The sequence below is a fragment of the Thrips palmi genome, unplaced genomic scaffold (assembly GCF_012932325.1).
Source record: "Thrips palmi isolate BJ-2018 unplaced genomic scaffold, TpBJ-2018v1 HiC_scaffold_10, whole genome shotgun sequence".
In the NCBI taxonomy this organism is placed as follows: domain Eukaryota; kingdom Metazoa; phylum Arthropoda; class Insecta; order Thysanoptera; family Thripidae; genus Thrips; species Thrips palmi.
Genome location: NW_023144621.1, coordinates 21,606,704 through 21,629,086, shown reverse-complemented (window position 1 = coordinate 21,629,086; position 22,383 = coordinate 21,606,704). Strand labels below are relative to the sequence as shown.

Sequence of the window (22,383 nt, the reverse complement as noted above, 5' to 3'; positions counted from 1 at the left end):
GCAGGACCGCCCGGACCACCTGGACCACCTGGACAGCCCGGCACAGCCTAACTCTTCCTTTTCAGAGACGCAAATCCCGAGTAAGGCCGCTCCGCTCTGCTCCACCTCGCCCCGCCCCGCCCCGCCCCGCCCCGCCCCGAGGTGCTCTGGTCGCAGCGAGGGCAAGGGCGTGGGAGTTTTGCAGGACAGCGGTCCCTGCTCGCCCTCCTTCCCTTAATTCGCTATTTCCAAGACCTCTGAAATATCTGCCAGGACCCTGCCAACTTTTTCTTACAATCCGCGGGGAAGGTCGCGCGAAAAGTATGATATCTCCCTGTAGGGCCCGGCGCTGGGCGAGGGGCAGGGGCAGGAGAGGGGATGTAAGCCGGGCTCAGTATGGTAACCAGACTGCGTCCGCCCCGCCCGGCCCCGCCAAACCCAAATAAATCCTGCTCCCTGTTCCTTGCCTGCGCCAGCGAGAGTCCGTTTAAACTTTTCGAGTTGAGAAATCTCTTCAAAGGGAATGAGAAACTCGGCCATTTTGACCTCGCCGCCGATTCGGATATTGGCGTCTCCGCCGCTGCGGCCGCTGCCCTCGGGGTGCGAATGCGAAATCCATGGTCGCCAACTTAACGGATGAGCGCGAAAAAAAAAAAAAAAACAATCACAAAAACATGGTGGTAAAAAAAATATTGCTGGTGTGACTGAACTAGCAGTGTGCCACGGCAGCGGGCAGCCCGTGGCCATTTAGTCCCCATCATGGAGCGGTTCGCAGCAAACACACGTATGACGCAAGACGCATTGTGTTGGCGGCCGCCGCGTGTCTGCGTGTGCGTCCAGCTTATTGTCCACCCGCATGGCGGGCTTGGCGGGGCGGGGCGGGGCACGCCACGCTCCGAGTATTGCCCACAATGCCGCCTGAGTGATGAGTCCCTGCGCACCGCCGCACCGCAGCAGGCTGATTCCGAGAGTCGTTTTCGTCGCTCTGCGTCTCTCTCGCACCTGTGCGGGACGCCCCATGAGTGCGAGAGAGACAGAGGGACGAAAACGACTCTCGGAATCCGTCCGCAGCGCCAGCGCGCTGGCCATTCGCACCGCCAAATGAGCGCCGAAAATGGTTCGTCAGAAAACAGGTTCGAGATGGAGTGCAGATTGCCCGGTGCGTTGTCCAGTGCCGTGGCACACCGCGCTGTGGCTGCTGCTGCACGGGGCCCCGTGACGGGGGTCATGGGGGGGAGGACGGTCGTTTGTGGAGGGAAGATGGACGGCGTCCCGGATAGGGCTGACGAGGCCGACAGCGAGTGTGACTGCAGCTACCCGAGAGTCGCCGTGTCTCTCGCACCCGTGACGGGACGCCCCATTTTTAGGGGTTCCCAAGAACCCCTATTGTCCGAGGTCCGTGGATTCGTCCCCCCCCCCTCTCCGATTTTCAAATAAACAACTCTAAACTATTTCAACCATGAAAAACACGAAAATTCCAATTTTTTTCGAAAATTCATCGTGGAAATTTTCCGTAAACGCGAAAAACATAAATTTGCAACAATCGAAAACGAGAACCGTTAATGATATGAAAAAATGGTTCAAATAAAAAATGTGCCACTCCTCAAAACTAAACCTCCTGGCTCATCAAAGTAACAAGAAATCGTATATGTTCTGAGCAAATGGTCAAAACATGAAAAAAAATCTCCATGGCAACGGCATGGTCCCATCGTACCACCCGTCAAAATTTAAAGTCGCCCATTTAAAAAAATCAAAACGCCGTGAAATTTGAAAATGCTGATGCTAACACATTGCACGGTGTCTCAACGTTGGAACATGTTTAAAGTCTGTCACTGCTAAAAAGTTCGTAGCAGAAACGTAGCATCAAATTAATTTTCGTGGGTTGGCACCAATTTGCTTGCCGTCTGCGCCCTTTCGAAAATCGCGAGGCTGAAAGAACGAACAGGCGCTCATTGAAACTGCCCCTCCATTGTTGCTGAGGTTGGATTGTTTGGCATGCTCTCAAAGGCTGCGGTTGTCTTGTCATGTTTTCCTCGATTTTCAACCAGTTATGGAAACGGGAACACCGTGCAATGCGATTAGCATTGGAATTTTTTTTTTAGCACCGAGTTTAACTTATATATACGAAACTTGGGACAGGCACAAAAATGTTACCAATAAGAAAGCGCCTTTTGAAAAAAGGCAGAATACATTTTGACAACAGCATAAATAGATACGAGTGCACAGTTTTTGTTGTTTTTTTACGACTCTTCGGAACTGCTCGTCTGGACGTGTTCCGGGCGCCCTCACTCGCGGCACGTCGGTGGCCTCCACGGCGGCGGCCTCCCTGACGTGCACACCGTGCACGCGGAACGGACAGGTGCAGGCTGCAGGCACGCCGCACGTCCGCCGCGCCAGCGCCTTCGCCCGAGGTGGCCGTCAGGGGAACTACGACCCGTCAGGGGCCGAGCCAGCGCCTTCGCCCGAGGTGGCCGTCAGGGGAACTACGACCCGTGAGGGGCCGAGCCAGCGGGCCGGGCGGGCCGGGCGAGCGAACAGCCCCGGGCTGGCTGGCCTGGGCTGGCCGCGCTGGCCCTGCTAGCCTCGCGCCAGCCGCAGCGACCCTCTCTCCTTGGCGCCGGCCTCGCCGGCCTCCAGCGTATTGTTGATATAAGGCCCGCCTATTGTTAACACACCTTGGATGGCCAAACAGCGTAACGGCGGTAATAGTCACCTTGGAAACCTCGGCGCCCCGCCGACCGGCCCGACCCTCGGCCTTCGCCCTGCCTCGCCCTCACCCTCCGGATTACATTATCGTGGTGGCCACACGCCTGGGCCGCGCTGGGCCGCGCTGGGCTCACAAAGCCCTGGCCCCTCTGTCCTGCAGCCCCGGCGCGGCACGGCGGGGCACAGCGGAGCCTCTCCGCTCCGTTAGTTGTTAACCTCAGACCACACCCCGCCAAGGCGGCCGAGGCGGCCAAGGCGGCAGTGCTAAATGATTCGAGAGAGCCCTGCACTGCTTTGCCTCGAACAGTGGGCCAGAAGACCGGTGGAGGCGGCCAAAACTCTAGACGTGTTTTGAGCTCCAGAGTCGCTAAATGGGACCCGAACCGAACGCGTGACACCACCAATGGATTCCTCGTTCGGAGAGCAATCCATTGGTGGGGTCACACGTTCGGTTCGAGTCCCATTCAGCCACCCTGGAGCTCAAAACGCGTCAAGAGTTTTGGCCGCCTCCACCGGTCTTCTGGCAAATCAACTGTGTCTCGTCCAGGTATTACGTAGTGTGTCCTTGTCGCAGGTGGGCTGGCTCAAGGCGTCGGACCAGACGGTGCTCACCATGCACACGCGTGTCGTGACGCACAACTCGCGCGTGTCCGTGTCGCACGACAACCAGCGCACGTGGCAGCTGCACATCCGGCAGGTCAAGGAGAGCGACCGCGGCTGCTACATGTGCCAGATCAACACGTTCGTCATGAAGAGCCAGCAGGGCTGCATCGACGTGCACGGTGAGTGGAGCAGCCTTGTGCATGCCTTGGCTTTCGATCCGGCCTATCTTCCTCACCGCGTCCCAGGTTCGGGATCGACGCCGAGCCCCAAGTAGAGCGCGGCGACGACGCGAGACAAGGTAGAAATAGCCAGCACTCGCGGCGGGGAGGCTGCGCGCCGCTGAAACATTCAGCGCCGAGAAATGCTAGGTTCTATTCGCGTAGAATGGTTGAACAGGTCTGGATACAGGGGAGGGGCAAAGGGGGTGTGCCCATTCCATAAGCACCTAGATAGCCGCTTGGAAGGTGGGCGAAAGACCTTGCATCGCCTCTGGAAGTAGGCCGCCTCCAGATCCCGGTATCCCCCGGTATCCCCCGGTATCCCCCCCCCCCGGTATCCCACGGTATCCCCCGGTATCCCCCGGTATCCCCCGGTATCCCCCGGTATCCCCCGGTATCCCCCGGTATCCCACGGTATCTCCCAGGATCCCCCGGTATCCCACGGTATTTCGGGTTCTAGGGAGCTGCTCTCTGACTTCTGTGAGGAATCCCATCCTTCCCTGCACGGGGCACCGTCGGGCGTCTCTCGACCCGAAATTCACTGTCACATTCACGCGTGCCTCGACGCTGGCTTTGGACATTCAATACCCACTCCACTGAAATAAACCCACGCCTCGCGTTTTGGGTTATGAGAAAGCTGACTGCTTGAGCCCCTGCGAAACCGAGGGCAGGCAACCCAGCACACGGGTGTGCCTCGTGTTGCCTACCCGGCCGTCTGCAGGCGCTCGACGTACATCTTCAACACTTGCCTTGAAAAGGCATCACAGGGCCTCGAGCTGAACCCATTCAAGAGTCCAATGACTCGGGGACTCTTTTGGGCGCCCTTGCTCGGCCGGAGTCGTGCCGCATCACGGCGAGAGAGAGAGAGAGAGAGAGAGATAGAGAGAGAGAGAGAGAGAGAGAGAGGAGGGGGGAGGGAGAGCGAGCGCCTAAGTGCGGACGGGATAAAAGTATCGCGAGAGAGAGAAAAAGAAAGAAGAAAGAGGGAGAAAGCTCGTCCGGGTGACCGCAGTGCTGGCCGCGGCGACGGAGGGCGGATGATCCCGGGTGTCACTTTGGAGCCTCAATGGGGTGATTACGGCACATCACTCGCGGCTGGCAGTTATGAATCGATTCATAAAGCTCGGACCCCGCGACCCGCCCGGCGCACCCCGGCGCACCCCGGCAGGCACCCCGCGCGGAAAGCCGCGGCGTAATCCGTTCCCGGGCCCGACTCTGTCCGCAATCTCTGTCCACAGCGCCACTGGCGGGGCCAGCCAGCCAGCAAGCAGCCACTCCAGCCCGCCGGCTGGAATCTTCACACGTCTTTAACTTTGGAATGTTTTTCTTGGCGGCGCGGCACGGCACGGCACGGCACGGCACGGCGCACTTTCTCGCTTTGCCTGTAGGAGCTGCGAAGTCGCGCTGCGCTCCGTCGTGAAAAGTTTGTGTCATTTCCTCGAGAGAACAGGATGAGCCCGGGCCTAGGCAAGGCTTCCGTGGCCCGGCGTGGCCTGGCCCGGCCCGGCTCGCGCGAGAGAGAGGCTATTAGTTGGGCACGGCTATCGCCGACGCCCCGCGACTCGAGGGACGCGCCGTGAACGCACGATTGCCCGGGGAAAGAAAATTCCTGTTGCTTAAAGCAAATGTCCGACCCGTTCCTCTTGGGCCTGGACACGGCCTTCCTGCAGACTGATTCCGAGAGTCGTTTTCGTCGCTCTGTCTCTCTCGCACCTATGGGAGACAACCCATGAGAGCGAGAGAGACAGAGCGACGGAAACGCGTCTCGGAATGAGTCTGCTGCCCGCCTCCATCTACGCGTCGGCCGGGCCAGCCCCTCGGACAGCGACAGGGTCATTCCTTTTCTTTTTTTTTTGCCGGCTGGGGCGCGGGCTGCTTCACTTGCACTGCACGGCGCGGGGAGGCTTTTGAATCCGACTTAGAGACTGCACTGGCGGCACTGGCGCAGCAATCGCGCAGCAATGGCGGTGCTGCAGAGCGATGCCGAACAGCGCTGTCGCCGCTCTGTCTCTCTCGCCTCGTGGAGCGTCCCGCCGGGGTGCGAGGGAGACGGCGCCGGCAGTGCACCGCGCCGTATCCGCCATTAGGAAGTTGACGCACGGCGCACGGCGCGTTGAAAGGGCAGCCGCCGAACGCGGCACGCGGTGACGGCAAACCAGGCAAGCCAGGCAAGCCAGCAAAGCCAGCGAAGCCAGGGAAAGAAAGGCACGGCCGCGGGGTGAATGGCATGGCGATGCTGGGGCGGGGCGGGGCGGGGCGCTGTTGTGTCGAGGTGGTGGGATGAACTAGCGAGTTGGGATCACTCCTTATCGTCGCGTCTCTGTCCCACACCTGCACCATCTGGAGTTACTTAGAGTTGGAAGTTAGCGCCACCCGGGCGGCGGGGTGCTGCCGGCTGTAAGTTAGTTTCGCGCCCCGCCCCGCCCCGCCCCGCCCCGCCCTTCGCGCTCACTCACCTCTGATCAAGTCCGGAAGCGCGATGCGCGGTGCGGCGCGGTGCGGCGGGGGGTGCGCGCGGCGCATGGAGATGAAGGTGGTGTTGGCGGATACTCGGTTTAACGGCGCCGAGGCCGCGCTGCCCCATTGCGTTGTGGCGCTGCGGCGCGGCCTGACTCAATTTCCGCCTCGTCCCCACCGAGTCGCAGTGCAGGCCTCGGCAGGCCCGCCCCACCGGCTGCACAGTGGGCCAGAGGACCGCTGGCGGTGGATAAAACTCGACACGTATTTTGAGCTCCAGAGTCGCTAAACAGGACTCGAACCCAACGCGTGGCCCCACTTATGGATCCCTCGTTCAAAGAGCAATCCATTGATGGGGTCACACGCTTGTTCGAGTCCTGTTTGCGTCTGGAATTTTGTCCGCCCCCACCGGTCTTCTGGCGCACTGTGGGTTGCCCGCCTTCCATCGCGAGGCTCGAGGCCCGGCGGCGCGGCCGACTCACAGATTCGGGATTCAGGCGTAATCCTCCGACTCAGGACTCGGCCAGCCTTTGGCCTGGCCTCGGCAAGCACAGCGAGCTGTCATCGGGCGGGGTGGGGCGGGGTGGGGCGGGGCCGAAGGGGAAACGCTCGCCAATTGAAAGGCAAATAATCTTTCCCCTCCAGGAGGATTGTGACGCCGCCTCGGTGACGGTGTGCCGCGCTGTGCCCGGCCCGGCGGTCTCGTCGCTCGGGGCGCGCGGCGCCAGCGCGGCGCCACGACACCGCGCTGAGTGGTCGCCAAACTGTCACTCGCACAAATGATATTCATCCAGTCAGCGAACGAAATTGCTGTTGATAACAAGAGGCGTCCCTTTGCGGGGGTTCCTCTGGGGGGCTCCCTTTGGGGGTCCCTGCGGTCCCTCCGGGTCCCTCATAGCCATGCAAATAGGGCCGCGACCTCGCAGAGCTCGCAGACCCACAAGCCTCTCTTAAAGGAATAATAACGGCCATCACCGTAACAACGGGCAGGGCCGGCACCGCGCCGGAGTCACACCAAAGTGGCACCAAATTGGCCAAAGCCAAGGGGGCTGCGGGTACCGCGGCGGTACCGACTGCGGCGCGTTGGAGTGGCGTGGTTGGAGCAGCGCGTCGACAGCCCGCCAGGTAGGCCGGCCCGGCCCACCACGCCGCCGCGCGCCAGCATGGCGCCAGCCCGATGGATTGCCTACCTGCACGCCGCTCGGAAATGTAATCCGCTCAGGGTATAATGCCCGCTGGAGGCCAACAAGGCCGGCACGCCGCCCGCACGGCCAGCAGGGCGTGTTGACTCGAGGATGCCGTTAACGGCCTGGAAGGCCCGGATGGCGCCTCGGGGACGCGGCGCTGCTGGCCGAGTGCCTCGCAGCACCGCGCAGCACCGCGCAGCACCGCGCAGCACGGGCCCTCCTGCCGGGGCCTCTCATCAGGAGCGCACAGGTCCAACAGAATTCGTTTCCTCATCCCCGAACTGCCTGGGCCTGGCGGGGCCTGGCGGGCCGGCGCTCGGCGTGGAGGTGCGGCAGCGCCGCCGCGCGATGCCGTGTAATTTTATTTGTCGTCCCGGAGGCCGGAGGGTGCTGGAGGCGCGAGGCCCGCGCGAGGCGAGGCGCGCGGAGGGCGTTGGCGCTGGCGGCGCGTGGACCGGGATGGGATTACACGCGAGTCATTGACAGGCTCCCCCCCTCCCAATCCCCCCTCATCCCTGTCCCTATTCCTGGTGGAGCTCTGCTCCGGTTGCCTTCAGCATTCTCAGACTACTTCGCTACTCGTGTTGCGCGCTACGAGTGTGCCCTCCCCGTGCGCACCTCAGCGCGTGGATACGGAGCGACGGAGCGCCCCACGAGTGCGAGAGAGACAGCGACGATGTATGGAATCGCTCGCGGCTCGTCAGCCTGGTCCGACTTCTGGCTCTGCATGCCTTGTGCTCGTCCTTGGCGGCTGAGTCTTGGCCGGCCAGCAGACTGACTCCGGGAGTCGTTTTCGTCGCTCTGACTCTCTCGCTGGGCGTCCCCTCTAGGTGCGCGAGAGACAGAGCGACGACAGCGACTCTCGGAATCGGGGCTGCCGGCGTAGCATGGCTCTCGGCGCTCGTTCGCGTGTCGGCCTCATTTACTGCAGGAAGAGGAGCGGCTCCGCGATGCACGCCGTAAACGGCGCCGTGCTGTTTGACTGCAAACTGGGGGTGGATTTTCGCCCGAAATTTCCACCTGGCCATGAAAAAAAGATACAGCCGCCGCGGTCTCCATCCGGGACTGCAGCCTCGCGCCACGCCCGCCTCGGCCGCACCTCGGCCGCGCAGACACAGCGGAACAACTGTCCTCCTTCCGCGCATTCTTCCTGCCACCAATTTCCTGTATGTGTCTCTCTCGCTCCGCCACCCACGCGTCTCGTTTCCCCGCATTTCCCGCCGTCGCCTCAGCAGACTGATTCCGAGAGTCGCTCTGTCTCTCTCGCGCTGGTGGAGCGTCCTGTTTCGGTGCAAGAGAGACAGAGCGACGAAAAGGACTCTCGGAATCAGTCTGCAGCCACCGCCAAGGCGCCTCGTGCGTGGGTCGAGCTAAGCCAGGCAGGCCAGTGCCTCAGCCCCTTTGAGAGCGTATGGGTGGGGCGTTGTGTGCATTATTTCTTCTTTCACCCTGATTTTCACCCCTCTGCAGTCGCACTGCCTGCCGTGCCGCGCGAGGCTCTTTGGACCCATAAATCATTCATTAGCCGTAAGACCTGTCGTGTGTCGCTTTTGCCACACCGATGGCTCGGCGCGCGCGCCCCACGCAGACACCCTGAACGCCGTGGTGGCGGACTCCCCCGCGCCCCACGCAGACACCCTGAACGCCGTGGTGGCGGACTCCCCCGCGCCCCACGCAGACACCCTGAACGCCGTGGTGGCGGACTCCCCCGCGCCCCACGCAGACACCCTGAACGCCGTGGTGGCGGACTCCCCCGCGCCCCACGCAGACACCCTGAACGCCGTGGTGGCGGACTCCCCCGCGCCCCACGCAGACACCCTGAACGCCGTGGTGGCGGACTCCCCCGCGCCCCACGCAGACACCCTGAACGCCGTGGTGGCGGACTCCCCCGCGCCCCACGCAGACACCCTGAACGCCGTGGTGGCGGACTCCCCCGCGCCCCACGCAGACACCCTGAACGCCGTGGTGGCGGACTCCCCCGCGCCCCACGCAGACACCCTGAACGCCGTGGTGGCGGACTCCCCCGCGCCCCACGCAGACACCCTGAACGCCGTGGTGGCGGACTCCCCCCGCGCCCCACGCCACCTTAAACGCCCTGCAGACTAATTCCGAGAGTCATTTTCGTCGCTCTGTCTTTCTCGCCCGCATGGGCCACCCCCGTATGGTTGCGAGAGAGACAGAGCGACGAAAACGACTCTCGGAATCAGTCCGCCACCCTGCACGCCGTGCACGCCGTGGCGGTGGCCTTCGCCGCCTTGCCTCGCGCGGTGGCGTGCGGCCGCTGCTTATTTCGGCGCCGCGATTTTATGCGTCATCCTTGCCTTTATCACGGCCGGGTCTTCATTATTCAGGCGGCCGCGCTGTGCCGCGCCGTGCCGCGCCGCGTCGTGCCGCGCCGTGCCGTGCCGTGCCATGCCGAGGGCCGGGCCGTCGCCACGCGGACAGCAGCGTGCCCGCGGAGGGGGAGTAGATAAGCACGCAGGTGGAGGGACGGCGCGGACTTGGCGGCAGTGTGTGCGCGAAAAGGCCAGCCGGCCGCGGTGGGGCGGGGTGGCGCGCGGCGGGGCGAGGCGGGGTGGCCGGGGGTTTATCGCTAGGCGTTTATGAGGTCATTCGGCTGATGTCGGCCTTTATGGTGCATCTGGCAACATTAGACACTCCGCAGGCGTCCAGTACAGCGTGTCCTGCCGCGCCCTCTGCCCCCGCCCTCTGCCCCCGCGGCCCCCACCGCCCCCGGCCTCGGCCACGCACGCCCGCGTATTAGTGGCGTGGCCCTTTTATGCAGACGGGGCTCGGCCACGCCGCCACGCCACGGATTGCAGGCTCCGCGAGTTAGTGTCCATTCCGCCGCGCCCGGCCCGCCCGGCCCCGGGCTCGTATACTTGGCGGCCAAATTTGCCTTTCCCGCCCCGCCGTGTTTCGTTGTTACTGTAGTTGTTTGGCGAGTTTCGAATCCGAGCCGACCGCTATGCAACGCGAATACCGCCTTTTTTATTTTGTTCCCTCTTTTCTTGTTTTCGCCTCTTCGTCGTTTCGTCCGTGTGTGCGCGTATGTGTGTTGCACGCAAAAAAATAAAAGTCAGTCCAGAGCTAACTTTCTTAGTTGGCGTTTTTTAGCACCACAGCTAAAAAAATTGCAACTCTGCTAGCGACCTCTGCTGAGTAGCGCTGCTCCTTTAGTTGAGGGTCTGCCGGAGATCGGCTTTCCCGGAACCTATATTTCTGGAGGATTCAGCTACCTCAGTTTGCTGCAGTGCTAATCAATGGCTGCAAAAATGGGATTTACAATGCAGCAAAAATGTTTAGGAGATAGGGCAAGGCTACGTTCGTTCCGTGGCGCTTCGCTCGCGCTGGTGGCTAGCAGTGAGAGATGGGTTAGTCGGGGAACGGATGCTCCCCGCGTCCTCACCGTGACATCACCCATAGTCAGCAATTTTTAAAGTCCCTTGAGACATGACTGTCCCGGAGGAGCCTTACGCCTCAGGACGAATGGTCCGTCTTAGACAGAAAATCCCGCACCTTCTAATAAATATCACAATCATGAAGAATTCTACAATGCTAATGCAGCTAGAGTTGTTTCCAATGCCACTAATCTCCGTTTTCTCCATAGCTAAATTTACCCAGCTAATAATTTTTAGCTGTGCAGCTAAAAATTTTGCTGGGCCTACAGAGCTAGATAAATTAGCACTGGTGCTAACTTTTTAGCTCTGAATCGATTTATTTTTTTGCGTGTGATTCCAAAACAGAGCGGAGGAAAAAGAAGGGGAACGAAGCGATTAAAGCACAGTGTGTGGTTTCCCCATCAAACATGCATTGGGATTGGCTGGCGCTGTGTGCGTGCGTGTTGTTGTTCGGACGAGCCCCGCGGCCGCCTAGCCAGGCAGGCCTAGCCAGGCCGGCCGCGCTGGGTGGTGGTTCTTGCGGTGGTGGGGATAATTTACTTAAGATGGCCCTAAATAAAGGAGCGAGGCGAGGCGGCGAGGCGGCGCGCGCGGTCGGGACCAAATAACCTGTTAGACGCTTGCTTAATAATAAGGCCAGGCCGTAATACATAAATGAAAGCGGACGAGCAGATTGGGCCGAGGGCCGTGCGTGGGGCGGGGCGGGGCGGGGCGGGGCGGGGCGGGGCGGCAGGCCGATTCGACTGGATTTCATTACTCTGCGCATTGGTCGGCGACCTCGGTCCTGGTGTCCTCGACCAAGCCGCCGCACCACGCCGCCGCGCCACGCCCCAGTAACTACAAAGGCCATTTCGCGGACTTGATGCACCGCTTTGCTGGCTACACGCTCCGCTACGCCGCGTCTGTTCGCCACACCCGTGGCCCCGCCGGCCCCGTCATCAGCGAGAGAAACAACCGCCCGCCGCGTCCCCGACCCCTTTTAGTGGAAACGTCAGGAATGTTCGTTTTGCCTCTTTGGAAAGAGTTAGAGCGGAAAGCAGCGTGGAAGGCTGCAGTCGACTTGTGCGTCAAAGTTACAGTCCGCATCTCTTGCTCTTAAGCGATGGCTGCTCTGTGGCCTGCACGGGGCTGGCCTGCACGGGGCTGGCCTGCACGGGGCTGGCCTGCACGGGGCTGGCCTGCACGGGGCTGGCCTGCACGGGGCTGGCCTGCACGGGGCTGGCCTGCACGGGGCTGGCCTGCACGGGGCTGGCCTGCACGGGGCTGGCCTGCACGGGGCTGGCCTGCACGGGGCTGGCCTGCACGGGGCTGGCCTGCACGGGGCTGGCCTGCACGGGGCTGGCCTGCACGGGGCTGGCCTGCACGGGGCTGGCCTGCACGGGGCTGGCCTGCACGGGGCTGGCCTGCACGGGGCTGGCCTGCACGGGGCTGGCCTGCACGGGGCTGGCCTGCACGGGGCTGGCCTGCACGGGGCTGGCCTGCACGGGGCTGGCCTGCACGGGGCTGGCCTGCACGGGGCTGGCCTGCACGGGGCTGGCCTGCACGGGGCTGGCCTGCACGGGGCTGGCCTGCACGGGGCTGGCCTGCACGGGGCTGGCCTGCACGGGGCTGGCCTGCACGGGGCTGGCCTGCACGGGGCTGGCCTGCACGGGGCTGGCCTGCACGGGGCTGGCCTGCACGGGGCTGGCCTGCACGGGGCTGGCCTGCACGGGGCTGGCCTGCACGGGGCTGGCCTGCACGGGGCTGGCCTGCACGGGGCTGGCCTGCACGGGGCTGGCCTGCACGGGGCTGGCCTGCACGGGGCTGGCCTGGCCGGGGCTGGCCTGCACGGGGCTGGCCTGCACGGGGCTGGCCTGCACGGGGCTGGCCTGCACGGGGCTGGCCTGCACGGGGCTGGCCTGCACGGGGCTGGCCTGCACGGGGCTGGCCTGCACGGGGCTGGCCTGCACGGGGCTGGCCTGCACGGGGCTGGCCTGCACGGGGCTGGCCTGCACGGGGCTGGCCTGCACGGGGCTGGCCTGCACGGGGCTGGCCTGCACGGGGCTGGCCTGCACGGGGCTGGCCTGCACGGGGCTGGCCTGCACGGGGCTGGCCTGCACGGGGCTGGCCTGCACGGGGCTGGCCTGCACGGGGCTGGCCTGCACGGGGCTGGCCTGCACGGGGCTGGCCTGCACGGGGCTGGCCTGCACGGGGCTGGCCTGCACGGGGCTGGCCTGCACGGGGCTGGCCTGCACGGGGCTGGCCTGCACGGGGCTGGCCTGCACGGGGCTGGCCTGCACGGGGCTGGCCTGCACGGGGCTGGCCTGCACGGGGCTGGCCTGCACGGGGCTGGCCTGCACGGGGCTGGCCTGCACGGGGCTGGCCTTGCCGGGCTGGCCTTCGCCGCCTGCCCTGCGTGCCTCCGGCCAGCGGTCCCGGCGGGCAGCTTGAGACATTGACCCCCTCCCCTCCGCGTGGATCTTACCACAGTTCTACTCGTCCCCCTGGAACCTGATGCCCAACACGACCTGCTCCCCCGGCGACCCCCCATCCCTCCCCTCACCCTTCATCAACTTGCTATTCATCTCGGCGGAATTACGTTGGGCCTCAACTCACTCGTCGCAGTCCGCCTCAGGGTCGCGTTTTTATGCCTACAAAAAACACCGAAAAAAATTGACACTTTTAGTATGGCCCTGCTGGCCGGCCGCGCGTGCCGTACACTTATGCGTATCTTGGTGGAGTGGAGCGCAGGCAAACGATTCTGGAACTATCGATGTGTTTGTGAAAATGTCGGACATTGACCGTTTCATTGTCACTTTCTACTCATTCAAAGAAAGCGCCTTCCTCATGGCGATGCGTCTGGTGCAGTGTGCCGGTGCAGCCGCGCGGTGTCGCGACTCGGCATTGTTTGATCCAGCTGACAGTCCTCGCAGTCTCATTGTCTCCCCCCCCCCTTTTCCCCACTCTGCCTAATCTTGGCGCCAGCAGGGAAAATGGAACTGCTCGGAGGATCCGCTATCAAGATGTGCGCAACGTTTCGCAGCCAGCCGGCCAGCAGGGCGGGAGGGCCACGGCGGCACGGCCACGGCGGCACGGCCACCCTTTCCAGCCAAACGCCGCCGCGCTCTCCGGCGCGACTATCTGTTCTTGTCACTTTTCTGCCGGAACACAAGGCGCTGCCGCCAGGGCCGCCAGGGCCGCCACTTGCCCTGTCCGATGCCGGCCGGCTGGTAATGGTTCGCAAATAACTGTGGGCGACTGTACGCTCCGCCGCGCTCCACTCCGCGCGTGCACCGCGCTGGCAGGAGGATTACGATTCCGGACGATCCAGACAGGCTGCGGCCGACTGGGAGACTGATGGGTGGGCGCCCCGCCCCGCCACGCCCCGCCACGCCTGTGTGGGCGGCGCCGTCGGCAGCGCGCCACGCCGCGTCTTTGTGGCTTCTGTCTGCGACTGTCTGCGATGGCGGGCGTATCGACAGGGCTGACGCGTCGCAACATCGCGGTGACATCCGCCCACCCACACACGCACGCACACGCACGCACAGGAGCGCTGCGTCCGCGGGACAGGTTCGCTTACTGGCAGCGCGTCCATTTGGCATTCACATCACGGGGCCGGGCCCGGCTCGGCATCAGCGGAAAGATCGCTGTCTCTTTATTGACGGGAAAAATAATTTTGATGGCGGGTCCCGGCCGGCCGGGCGAGGGGGCGGTGGACGCCGACCCTTCCATTTGGACGGGCGGCCCCTCGGTGCCCGGCCCTGGGCCCTCCAGGCCCGGCAGGCCCAGAGGCACGACGCGTGATCGCTAGGCCCGATGTGGAAGGCCCACGGCATGCCCACGGCATGGCTCAGCTCCCCGGGGACACCGCTCGGCTCGGCTCTCTCCTCTTTAAATCTACCTGTCACGGAACTTAGCAAGTCTAAGCGCGCTGCCGGCCTTTGTTGCTGAGGGGCCCTCCGTGCCTCGCGACTCTGCCCCCGCGATCGGCCCCCCGGCCGGGCGTCCCCCGGGTCAGCAGCGCGGACTGTGCGCGTCTCTCCGCGGAGCTGCGGCGCTCCACTTTTGCCCAAGTTCCGCGCCGTCCGACGGCGACGTCAGTGCGCGGCGACGGGGCGGACGCCACCGACGGGGCGGGGGAGGTCGCCGGCCACCCGGGTTACGTGCCACCGGTGGTATGGTATGGTGACACCGCAAAGCAATCTGCTGCGAATTGACCATTCTTGGGAATGGACATATATTCCTGAGACCCCTTGGGATTCCTCTGGGAATTGACCGGTATTCCTAGAAAATGGATTTACCGTGGAAGCCTGCTAACGAGGGGTAACCCGTGGGTAGTGGCTGCCCAACATCACCACATGTGTCACAATTAAGTCCAACTCCGCGTCCAAACTGTTCTCGAACTAATGTGGGAAATCGTACCCCGAAGAGAACGCATGATAAAGGAGGCATCATAGAAATAAAGGTATCATCTGCTAAAAGTACCGTTGAGTTGGGGAGCCCGATTTCCTGGACTAGCATGGACGCAAAAGCCGCAAAACTCATCCATCCTAAACAACGATATTCTAATTAGAATACTGGGGAATTCTTAAGAGTAAGAACGATAACATACCGCGGTGTTTACACAGAATACTTCTGGGCGAATATGCCTGCTCGGCCCGTGCGTTGCCCCTTTTGGGCCGTGTGAGTCTGGACGCCTGTAATTGCCGGGATGGCTGCGAGGCCGGCCCGGCGATGGCGGCGCGACGGCCGGCCAGGCGATGGCGGCGTGACGGCCGGCCAGGCGATGGCGGCGCGACGGACGGCCCGGCACACATGCCTCTGGAGAGCGTCACGGCCTTGCCCGGCCTTGCCTCGCCCCGCCGCGGACACCCTCCAGGAATTCCAGGCTGCGGTCCAGTGTCCCCCGGCCCGCCGGACCGCGCCTCGCCACGCCCAGACCATTAATAATACTGGCCGGGCGCACATGACAAATTCCTTGGCGATATTGACGTGGATGTGGGCGGCGGCGATCCGGCGGACGAAAAATGGCGGCGGGTACGGCCGCAGGTATGGAGGGGCAGTCAGAGCGGGACGTGTAATAAAGTGGAAAGACTGAAGACTCCTGAGTTTCTCGCAATCAAAGGGTCACTGCCATCACTCTCATTCCAGAAACGTGACATCACGTTCAGATGAATGTGACATAATGTCACGTTCGTTTGAGCATTGTGTCACATTTCGTTTGAATGTGAACAAGTTGATTTATGGCTGATTCACATCCAAACAAATGTGACATAATACTCAAACGAATGTGGCATTTTGAACGAGACGTCACGTTCCTGGAATGAGAGTGATGGCGGTAGCCAAGGCGGCAGTTGCCCTCGACCGCGAGAAATCACGAGTCGCTTCCCAGTTTGACCGCAGTATAGTCGTGGCGCGTGCCTGCAAAAAGAGGACGAAGAGAAGGAAAAGTATCACCAGACGTTAATATTTAGACTGCCTTCCGCACTGTCTTGTCCTTTGGAAGGCATCCATAAGTCAGTTGAGGTTGACAGGAGAGGGCCCCAACCCGTGCCTGCAGAAAGATGGCGATGCCAGGGTGGCAAAGTCCAGCCCGTAATTTGAATATCCACCTGAGCGTGCTAAATCTAACCGGACGTCGTGAACCAGGGCCCCGGTCTTTCCGCTCGGAATTATGCTGCGTGCCGACGACAGGCCCGTTCTGTCTCTCTCGCACTCATGAGGCGTCGCTTCGAGGTGAGAGAGAGCGCGCCGAAACGATTCTCCGGAATCACTCGTCTGGACCGCCACGCGTATGGAATTATCGAGGGGAGCCGGAAGGAAGGAGGAAGGACTTGTTGCTTGATGATGCGGCCCGTTGGCCGTTCGGCTGTTCAGCCTGGAAAGGGGAAAAGTTTGGCCGGTTGCGGCGGCGCTCCGAAAAGAGAGTGGAAAGAAATAGGGGAGGGGCCGGGGCCATAATGCGACAATAAAACAGTGATGCTTCGATCCGGCGCCGCCACATCGCCACATGGCCCCCTGACCGCCACTGCCGCCGCAGCGCGCCGAGCCACAGTGGGCTAGAAGACCGGTGGAGGAGGCCAAAACTCTAGACGCGTGTTGAGCCCCAGAGTAGCTCAAACCAAACGTGTGACCCCACCAATGGATTGCTCTCCGAACGAGGAATCCATCGGTGGGGTCATTTGTTCGGTTCAAGCCCTCTTTGCCGACTCTAGACCTCTAAACGCGTCTTAAGTTTGGCCGCCCGCTCCGATCTTCTGGCCCACTGTGCAAGCCACCACACTGTCAGCTCAGCCCCCCGCGAATAATCGCCGACGGTTTAAATAAGCGGATTCCTCGAGCGGTATCTCAGCCGCGCAATAACACTCTACCTTGCAACTTACGATCGGCTCCGTTTTCAGCAGCCTTCCGGACCGGAACAAGTTATCGGAGGGCCCCGGCCGCCGCGCCGTCTCTGGCACTATCGACCCGGGGAGCCTCCAGTGTTTGCGCCCCAACAGTCTGCCGATACAGGCATTCAGTGGAAATGTGGCCCGGTAATCATGCCATACATAAAGAGATAATCCTTTGACCCATTCGCCTCCTCCCGCTCCGCTCGGCCCCGCTCCGCCACGCCCCCGGGCTAAACTGCGTCGCCAAGGAATAAGATATCGGCTATAGCAGCTTCGCTGGGCTTCGCTAAGGGGTGGGCGGGAGCGCGTCCCGATGTTTTGTGAGCGCACAGCGCGCTCGAGCCAAGTCGGGCCCCCCGACGCGTAGGGCGAGCCGGGCGGGGCCTGGGCCTGGGCTCAGTGATAAACGGTGTGAATTAAGCTGTTGGCGGGAAAAGGGCGTTGTCATCGCAGGAACGCAATCATTTGTTATTTATTGCTCGAGACGTGTCCGCTCAAGGAAAAGGCTTGCTGATTGAAGGTTTCCATTTGGGCGCTTGTAGTGCCGGCCCTCGTCGGCCTCGGCCCTCCGCTCAACAGGTGGCGTGCGTGTAATCAGCCGGAAAATGTTGAGCGGAGCAGCAGCCCGGGGCCGAGTGGGGCCTAGCGGGGCCACGCGGGGCCGCGCACAGAGCAGCGTCTCGTGCTGCCTCGCTCCGCTCCCCGGCGTAGGACAGCGTGCGTCCCCTCTGCTTCCTCTGCTTAATTTTGTACACTCAAGACTCCTTACGGACACCATGTATCCGCAATACGGACGGTTTTGTGCAAGCGTAATTACGGATGGATTTTGGTTTTAATACGGATGATTTTATCCGTAATACAAAGGTTTTCGTGTCCGTAACATACAGACGAAAATATCCGTATGGTACGGACGTAAAACTCTTTGTAATACGGATGATTTCATCCGTATTACAAGCAAAATCTATCCGTAATTGCAATTGCACAAAAATGTCCGTAATACAGATAGGATGTATCCGTAAGAAGTTTAGTGTGTAGCAGTATCTGCCCAATTAATCCTTAAAAGCTAATAAAAACAAAACGGAGTGATTTTTAAAATCGCTTAGGTTTCCACACGTTAATACCTTACGAAGAAAGGCCATGCAGCCATATTATGGTGCGAAAATCGTTTGTCGTGCCGAGAAAACACTTGAATTTCATCGTAACTTACAAAGAATTCTTATTCTTCATAGGTTACGGAGCGAGCGCAGAAGCCATAATATGAATGTTACGCACCATAATACCAAGATTTGTCACCAAAAAGACAAAGACTCGCCTTCATAAGACATTCCTTCATAAGACATTAAGCGTGTGCTAAAAAGGTTTTTCTTTTCAAAAGTTGCAATATTTTTTGTTTGAGTCCCACATTATTTTTTTTTGAAAAGAATTAACTAAGAAATCATGAACAAAACTTGAATGTTTTTGTTCATTTATTTTTTTATTATTTTTTCGCTGCTGGCGTACAGTAGTGCGGAGGGACAGTGTCATGTGGCACGTAAATCTCGCGCCGACCTAACGAGGAAATATCCCCGCGCCGGCCGTGCCGCGCTGCGGTGGCCGCAACACACACGCCGTGAAGCACTGCTCGCAAGGGAGCGGCATGCATCATCGTGTCACGGACACGGTAACACATTTTTTAAATATGCACACACACACACACTGCGCGTGGCGCCGGTACGCATGGGGTGTGCGGGCGGAATGGGCGGAATGTGTGCAAAAGGCTTGGCAGTTTCTGCTTCCGCTGTCTGTAAGTGGTCCGTATGTAGGTCAGCTGGCCGGTGAGTTGCGGTACGGCCCATTTGCATTTTGCTAAAGACGGTCTGCCGAAGCTGGCGGTGTGCCTCTCTTGCCCTGGAGAGGGGCCGCGGTGTACTAGTCGAAAGACTGGCATCGAAAGAGTTGTTTTTTTCGTATGTTTGGAAGGAAAAAAATATTGTGTTGAATAAAAGTCTGATGCGCGTTGAACGCGCGTCCGCCGGCAGCTTGGAACAGGCTTCCGATCACAGTCTGCCCTTTTTGTGGTGGATCTCGAGGCCACCCCGAAAGGCCCTCATCAGACAGACCACATCCGCTCCCAGCTCGGCCTAGAGCCACTGCAGGGAAGGGAAGGCCGTGGCCCACAAATGGAAGCGTCGATCGTCACTGATCGGACCGTCTGGGCGGCAAGCCCAGGCTAAAGACAGCTCCAAGGCAGGCCCAGGATAGGCACGACCGGACTTGTTCAGTGTGCCAGCTGCACTGGATCGCGACCCAATTTGGTGATTGCTCGGCTGTTTTTCGGCGGGCCGGCAGCCACGGGCCGGCAGCCACGGGCCAGCAGCCACGGCGCCGCGATGACGAGCATCCGGACGACAGAGAAGTGATGACTGAAGCCGAAGCGCGCTGGAGTGCGCCAGAGCACTGAGAAAAAGTTGCGGAGCTCAGCAGACGATGCAAGTTTCACAGCGTCCTCCACTGCGCGCGCCGTCGCCCCGCCCGCCGCCTGCCAACTGGCTTTTTAAGAAATTAATTAATTCATTAACACTACGCTGCGACACGGTGTCTGCCGCGTCGTACGACAAACTGCAGAGAAAAACGGGAATGGTGACGCCGTTTTAACCGGTTTTCCGTGCGCTGCCTGTCAGTGGCCAGGAAGTGACAACGGAATGGACGGGGCACTTCGGTATTCCAGGAACAACCTGGCACTCCAGCGTGTGTGGGAGAGAAAGAGAGAGAACGATGGGGTAGCGAGACTCTGATTCCAAACACAGGCAGAGGCGGTGGCTCCATACACCTCGACCAAGCGCAAGGCTTCTTTCCGGCAAAAAAGAAAAAAAAACAGTTCCTGGTTTTCCAGGCAGGCTTTGATAAAAACATGGTCGATTTCCAGGAAGGTCCTGAAGAAATGTGTGCAGTGTAAGCGCGGACTGCACCCACACTGCCAAGCCAACCCGCCAGCGCCAAACTTATTCAACGAGGAAAGTTCTTCCCTGCCCTTCACGTCCATCCAACTCGTCTGCGCGTTCTAAGTGCCATCCCCGTGACCCTGGACTCGGCTCGCCGTGTCATCTCGCTCTCTGAACGCCGGCGGGACTGTCTCTGCAGAGCTGCAGCCGGGAGCCAAACCCGCCTGCCGTACGAGCAACTGCTACACAGCTAGAAATATAACCACAAGAAGCCTACAGGAATTCCTGGGTTGTCAGGGAAAAATTGTACTTTCAAAGTACAATGGAACTGACAGGACACTTGCAGTCCAGGTCAAGTCCTAGTGTACTTTGTGCAGTTCTCGTTGTACTTTTTTTACTGTTTTCACTGTACTTGCAGTGTAAAAACGGGGGTAATGTCGGGAGAGTAGCAGTAGAAAGTCGCAAGGCGTTACTCACTTTGAATCTCATTATTGCCCGGCCGGAGGACACGGTTCATGTCGGACAAAAACTCGACGCGTCTTAATTAGATTTGCGAAGGCCGGCAACAACTTGGCGAGGTGTGTGCGCCCCTTTCCTTTTTGCCGTCTTGATCGTAACCCGTTCCCGAGTAATGGCGCTGTAAAAGGCGTGCCAATTGCACAGGAAAAAATAAAACAAAATCACTCTCGCGGCGCAATGGGGCGGCATATGCACTTTGCAGTAGCGCCGAGTGCCGATGGAAGGCTGCAACTCGTTTCGCAAAACTTCATTTTCCTCGTCGGTCGCTCGGCTCGCTCGGCGCAGCACGGGCTGAATCGGAAGGAAAGGTTTTGCATGTAGAGTGGCCGACATTGCATTAAAGCGCGCAATTTCCTTTCTGTGTTAAGGTTGCTCAGCGAATCCGACCCGCGGGGGAAGGTGGCAACCCTACAGTGGGACGGCCCCAGAAGTAAAACGGTTTGACCGCCGGGGGCGACGCTCAGGTTGGCCGGCCCCCCTCGCCTCGCCACTCCGCCGGGGCATTGAGTATTCATGAAGTCCCTGTCGAGTCATGTTTTTATTTCGGCGCGAGCGGGCAAGGCTTCTATTAGTGTTTATCATAACTCATTTTTGGCGCTCGGGCCCTGCGCACTGTCCTGTCGGTGCAGGGTGGGCTTGCCGCGCGCCGCAGGGACAAGAGACGAAAGGGAGAGGACAGGGGTCCCCTGGGCGTCGGCGAGGGCAAGGGTGGCCCCGCTGGGTGGCCCCGCTGGGTGGCCCCGTTGGGTGGCCCCGTTGGGTGGCCCAGGGCGGCCGCCCTAAAGAGTGGCCAGGCGAGAAAGGCCAGCAGAAAAAGGAAATGATGAAAGAGAAGAGACAAGACAGTGGCGCGGCCCAACGTAGATGACTTCCCCGCCGCAGATGTGTCGGTGGGGCGTCCGGCCTGCCTCCCCTTCCTGCCTCGGCCCCGTCCCCGTCCACGGCCCCGGCAAGGCTCGGCACACTCCGGGGAGCGCTTGGTGCTGCGCCGCGCTGCGCAGTGCCCCGGTGGCCTGAGTAGGTTTGGTGTTGCCCACCCCCTCCTTGCCGATTCTTTTTCATCTGGTGCGTGTTGCAAGGAGGCAGGACGCGCCCTTCAAAAAGCCCCCGTTTCTTTGCCGGCCTGCTGGCGAGGCTGGCGGGGCTGGAGCTGGGCCCCCCGAAGGAGGGCGTCTGCAACACTGACTGCGCGGCGCTCAGCTGAGCGTCTGGGCGGCTGGGCCATTAACGGACTGGCCCACATCCTAAAGCCCAAAGTCTCTCTTTCGGCCATTTTTTTCCGGCAGCGCCGCGCCACGCCGTCGGCAGCGCAGCAGTGCCGCGGCAAAGTTGGTGGAAAATTTGGCGGGATGTTGGACGGTATTGTGAGGCGGCGGGCAGGCGGGCCGGCCGTTACTGGGACGAGGCTCATTAGCATGTAAACGCCCCTTAAACTGGCCGCCGTACTTCTTATTCTCGGCCGGATTGTCGTGAGCGGCCCGAGCGGCCCGGCTTGTTTTCATCCCGGGTTAACCTTGCCGGCCGTGCCGCCCTCGGCCCCGTGTCACTGGCGGTGCACAGTGGGCCAGAAGACCGGTGGAGGCAGCCATTCTAGACGTGTTTTGAGTTCCAGAGTCACCAAACAGGGCTCGAACCTAACGTGTGACACCCACCAATGGATTGCTCTCCAAACGAGGAATCCATTGGTGGGGTCACACCGGTTCAAGTCGTGCTTAGCGACTCTGGAGCTCAAAACACTTCTAGAATTTTTGCCGCCTCCACCGGTCCTCTGGCCAACTGCGTGGTTGTTCCCTCGTGGGCTCCACTCCTGGAAGCGTTTCCACATCCAAAGACCTCAAATGGGTCTCGAATTGAAGTCATGGTGGTGATGTCTGTTGGTGCTACCGTAGCTTTGGGTTGACTCCAGGTTGCGGACTGAAAACGTTGCCCGGAGTCTGCGTCCTCTAAACTGGTCCCCACTGTGGTCGCGCCGCGCCCGCAGCGCCGCTGCAAGTGGTTGCGTGCGATTGTTGGCCGCGATT

General features: G+C 60.9%; 1 protein-coding gene across 2 annotated transcripts in view; it reads left to right on the top strand.

Moving 5' to 3' along the window:
* The window catches only part of LOC117653757 (lachesin-like), a 163,934-nt gene that overhangs the window by 126,315 nt on the left and 15,236 nt on the right, over positions 1-22,383 (top strand). For both annotated transcript variants that reach the window (XM_034399649.1, XM_034399639.1), the window contains exon 5: positions 3,260-3,467. In XM_034399649.1, coding sequence (XP_034255540.1) covers positions 3,260-3,467 — 208 coding nt within the window. The remainder of the gene's footprint in view (positions 1-3,259; positions 3,468-22,383) is intronic.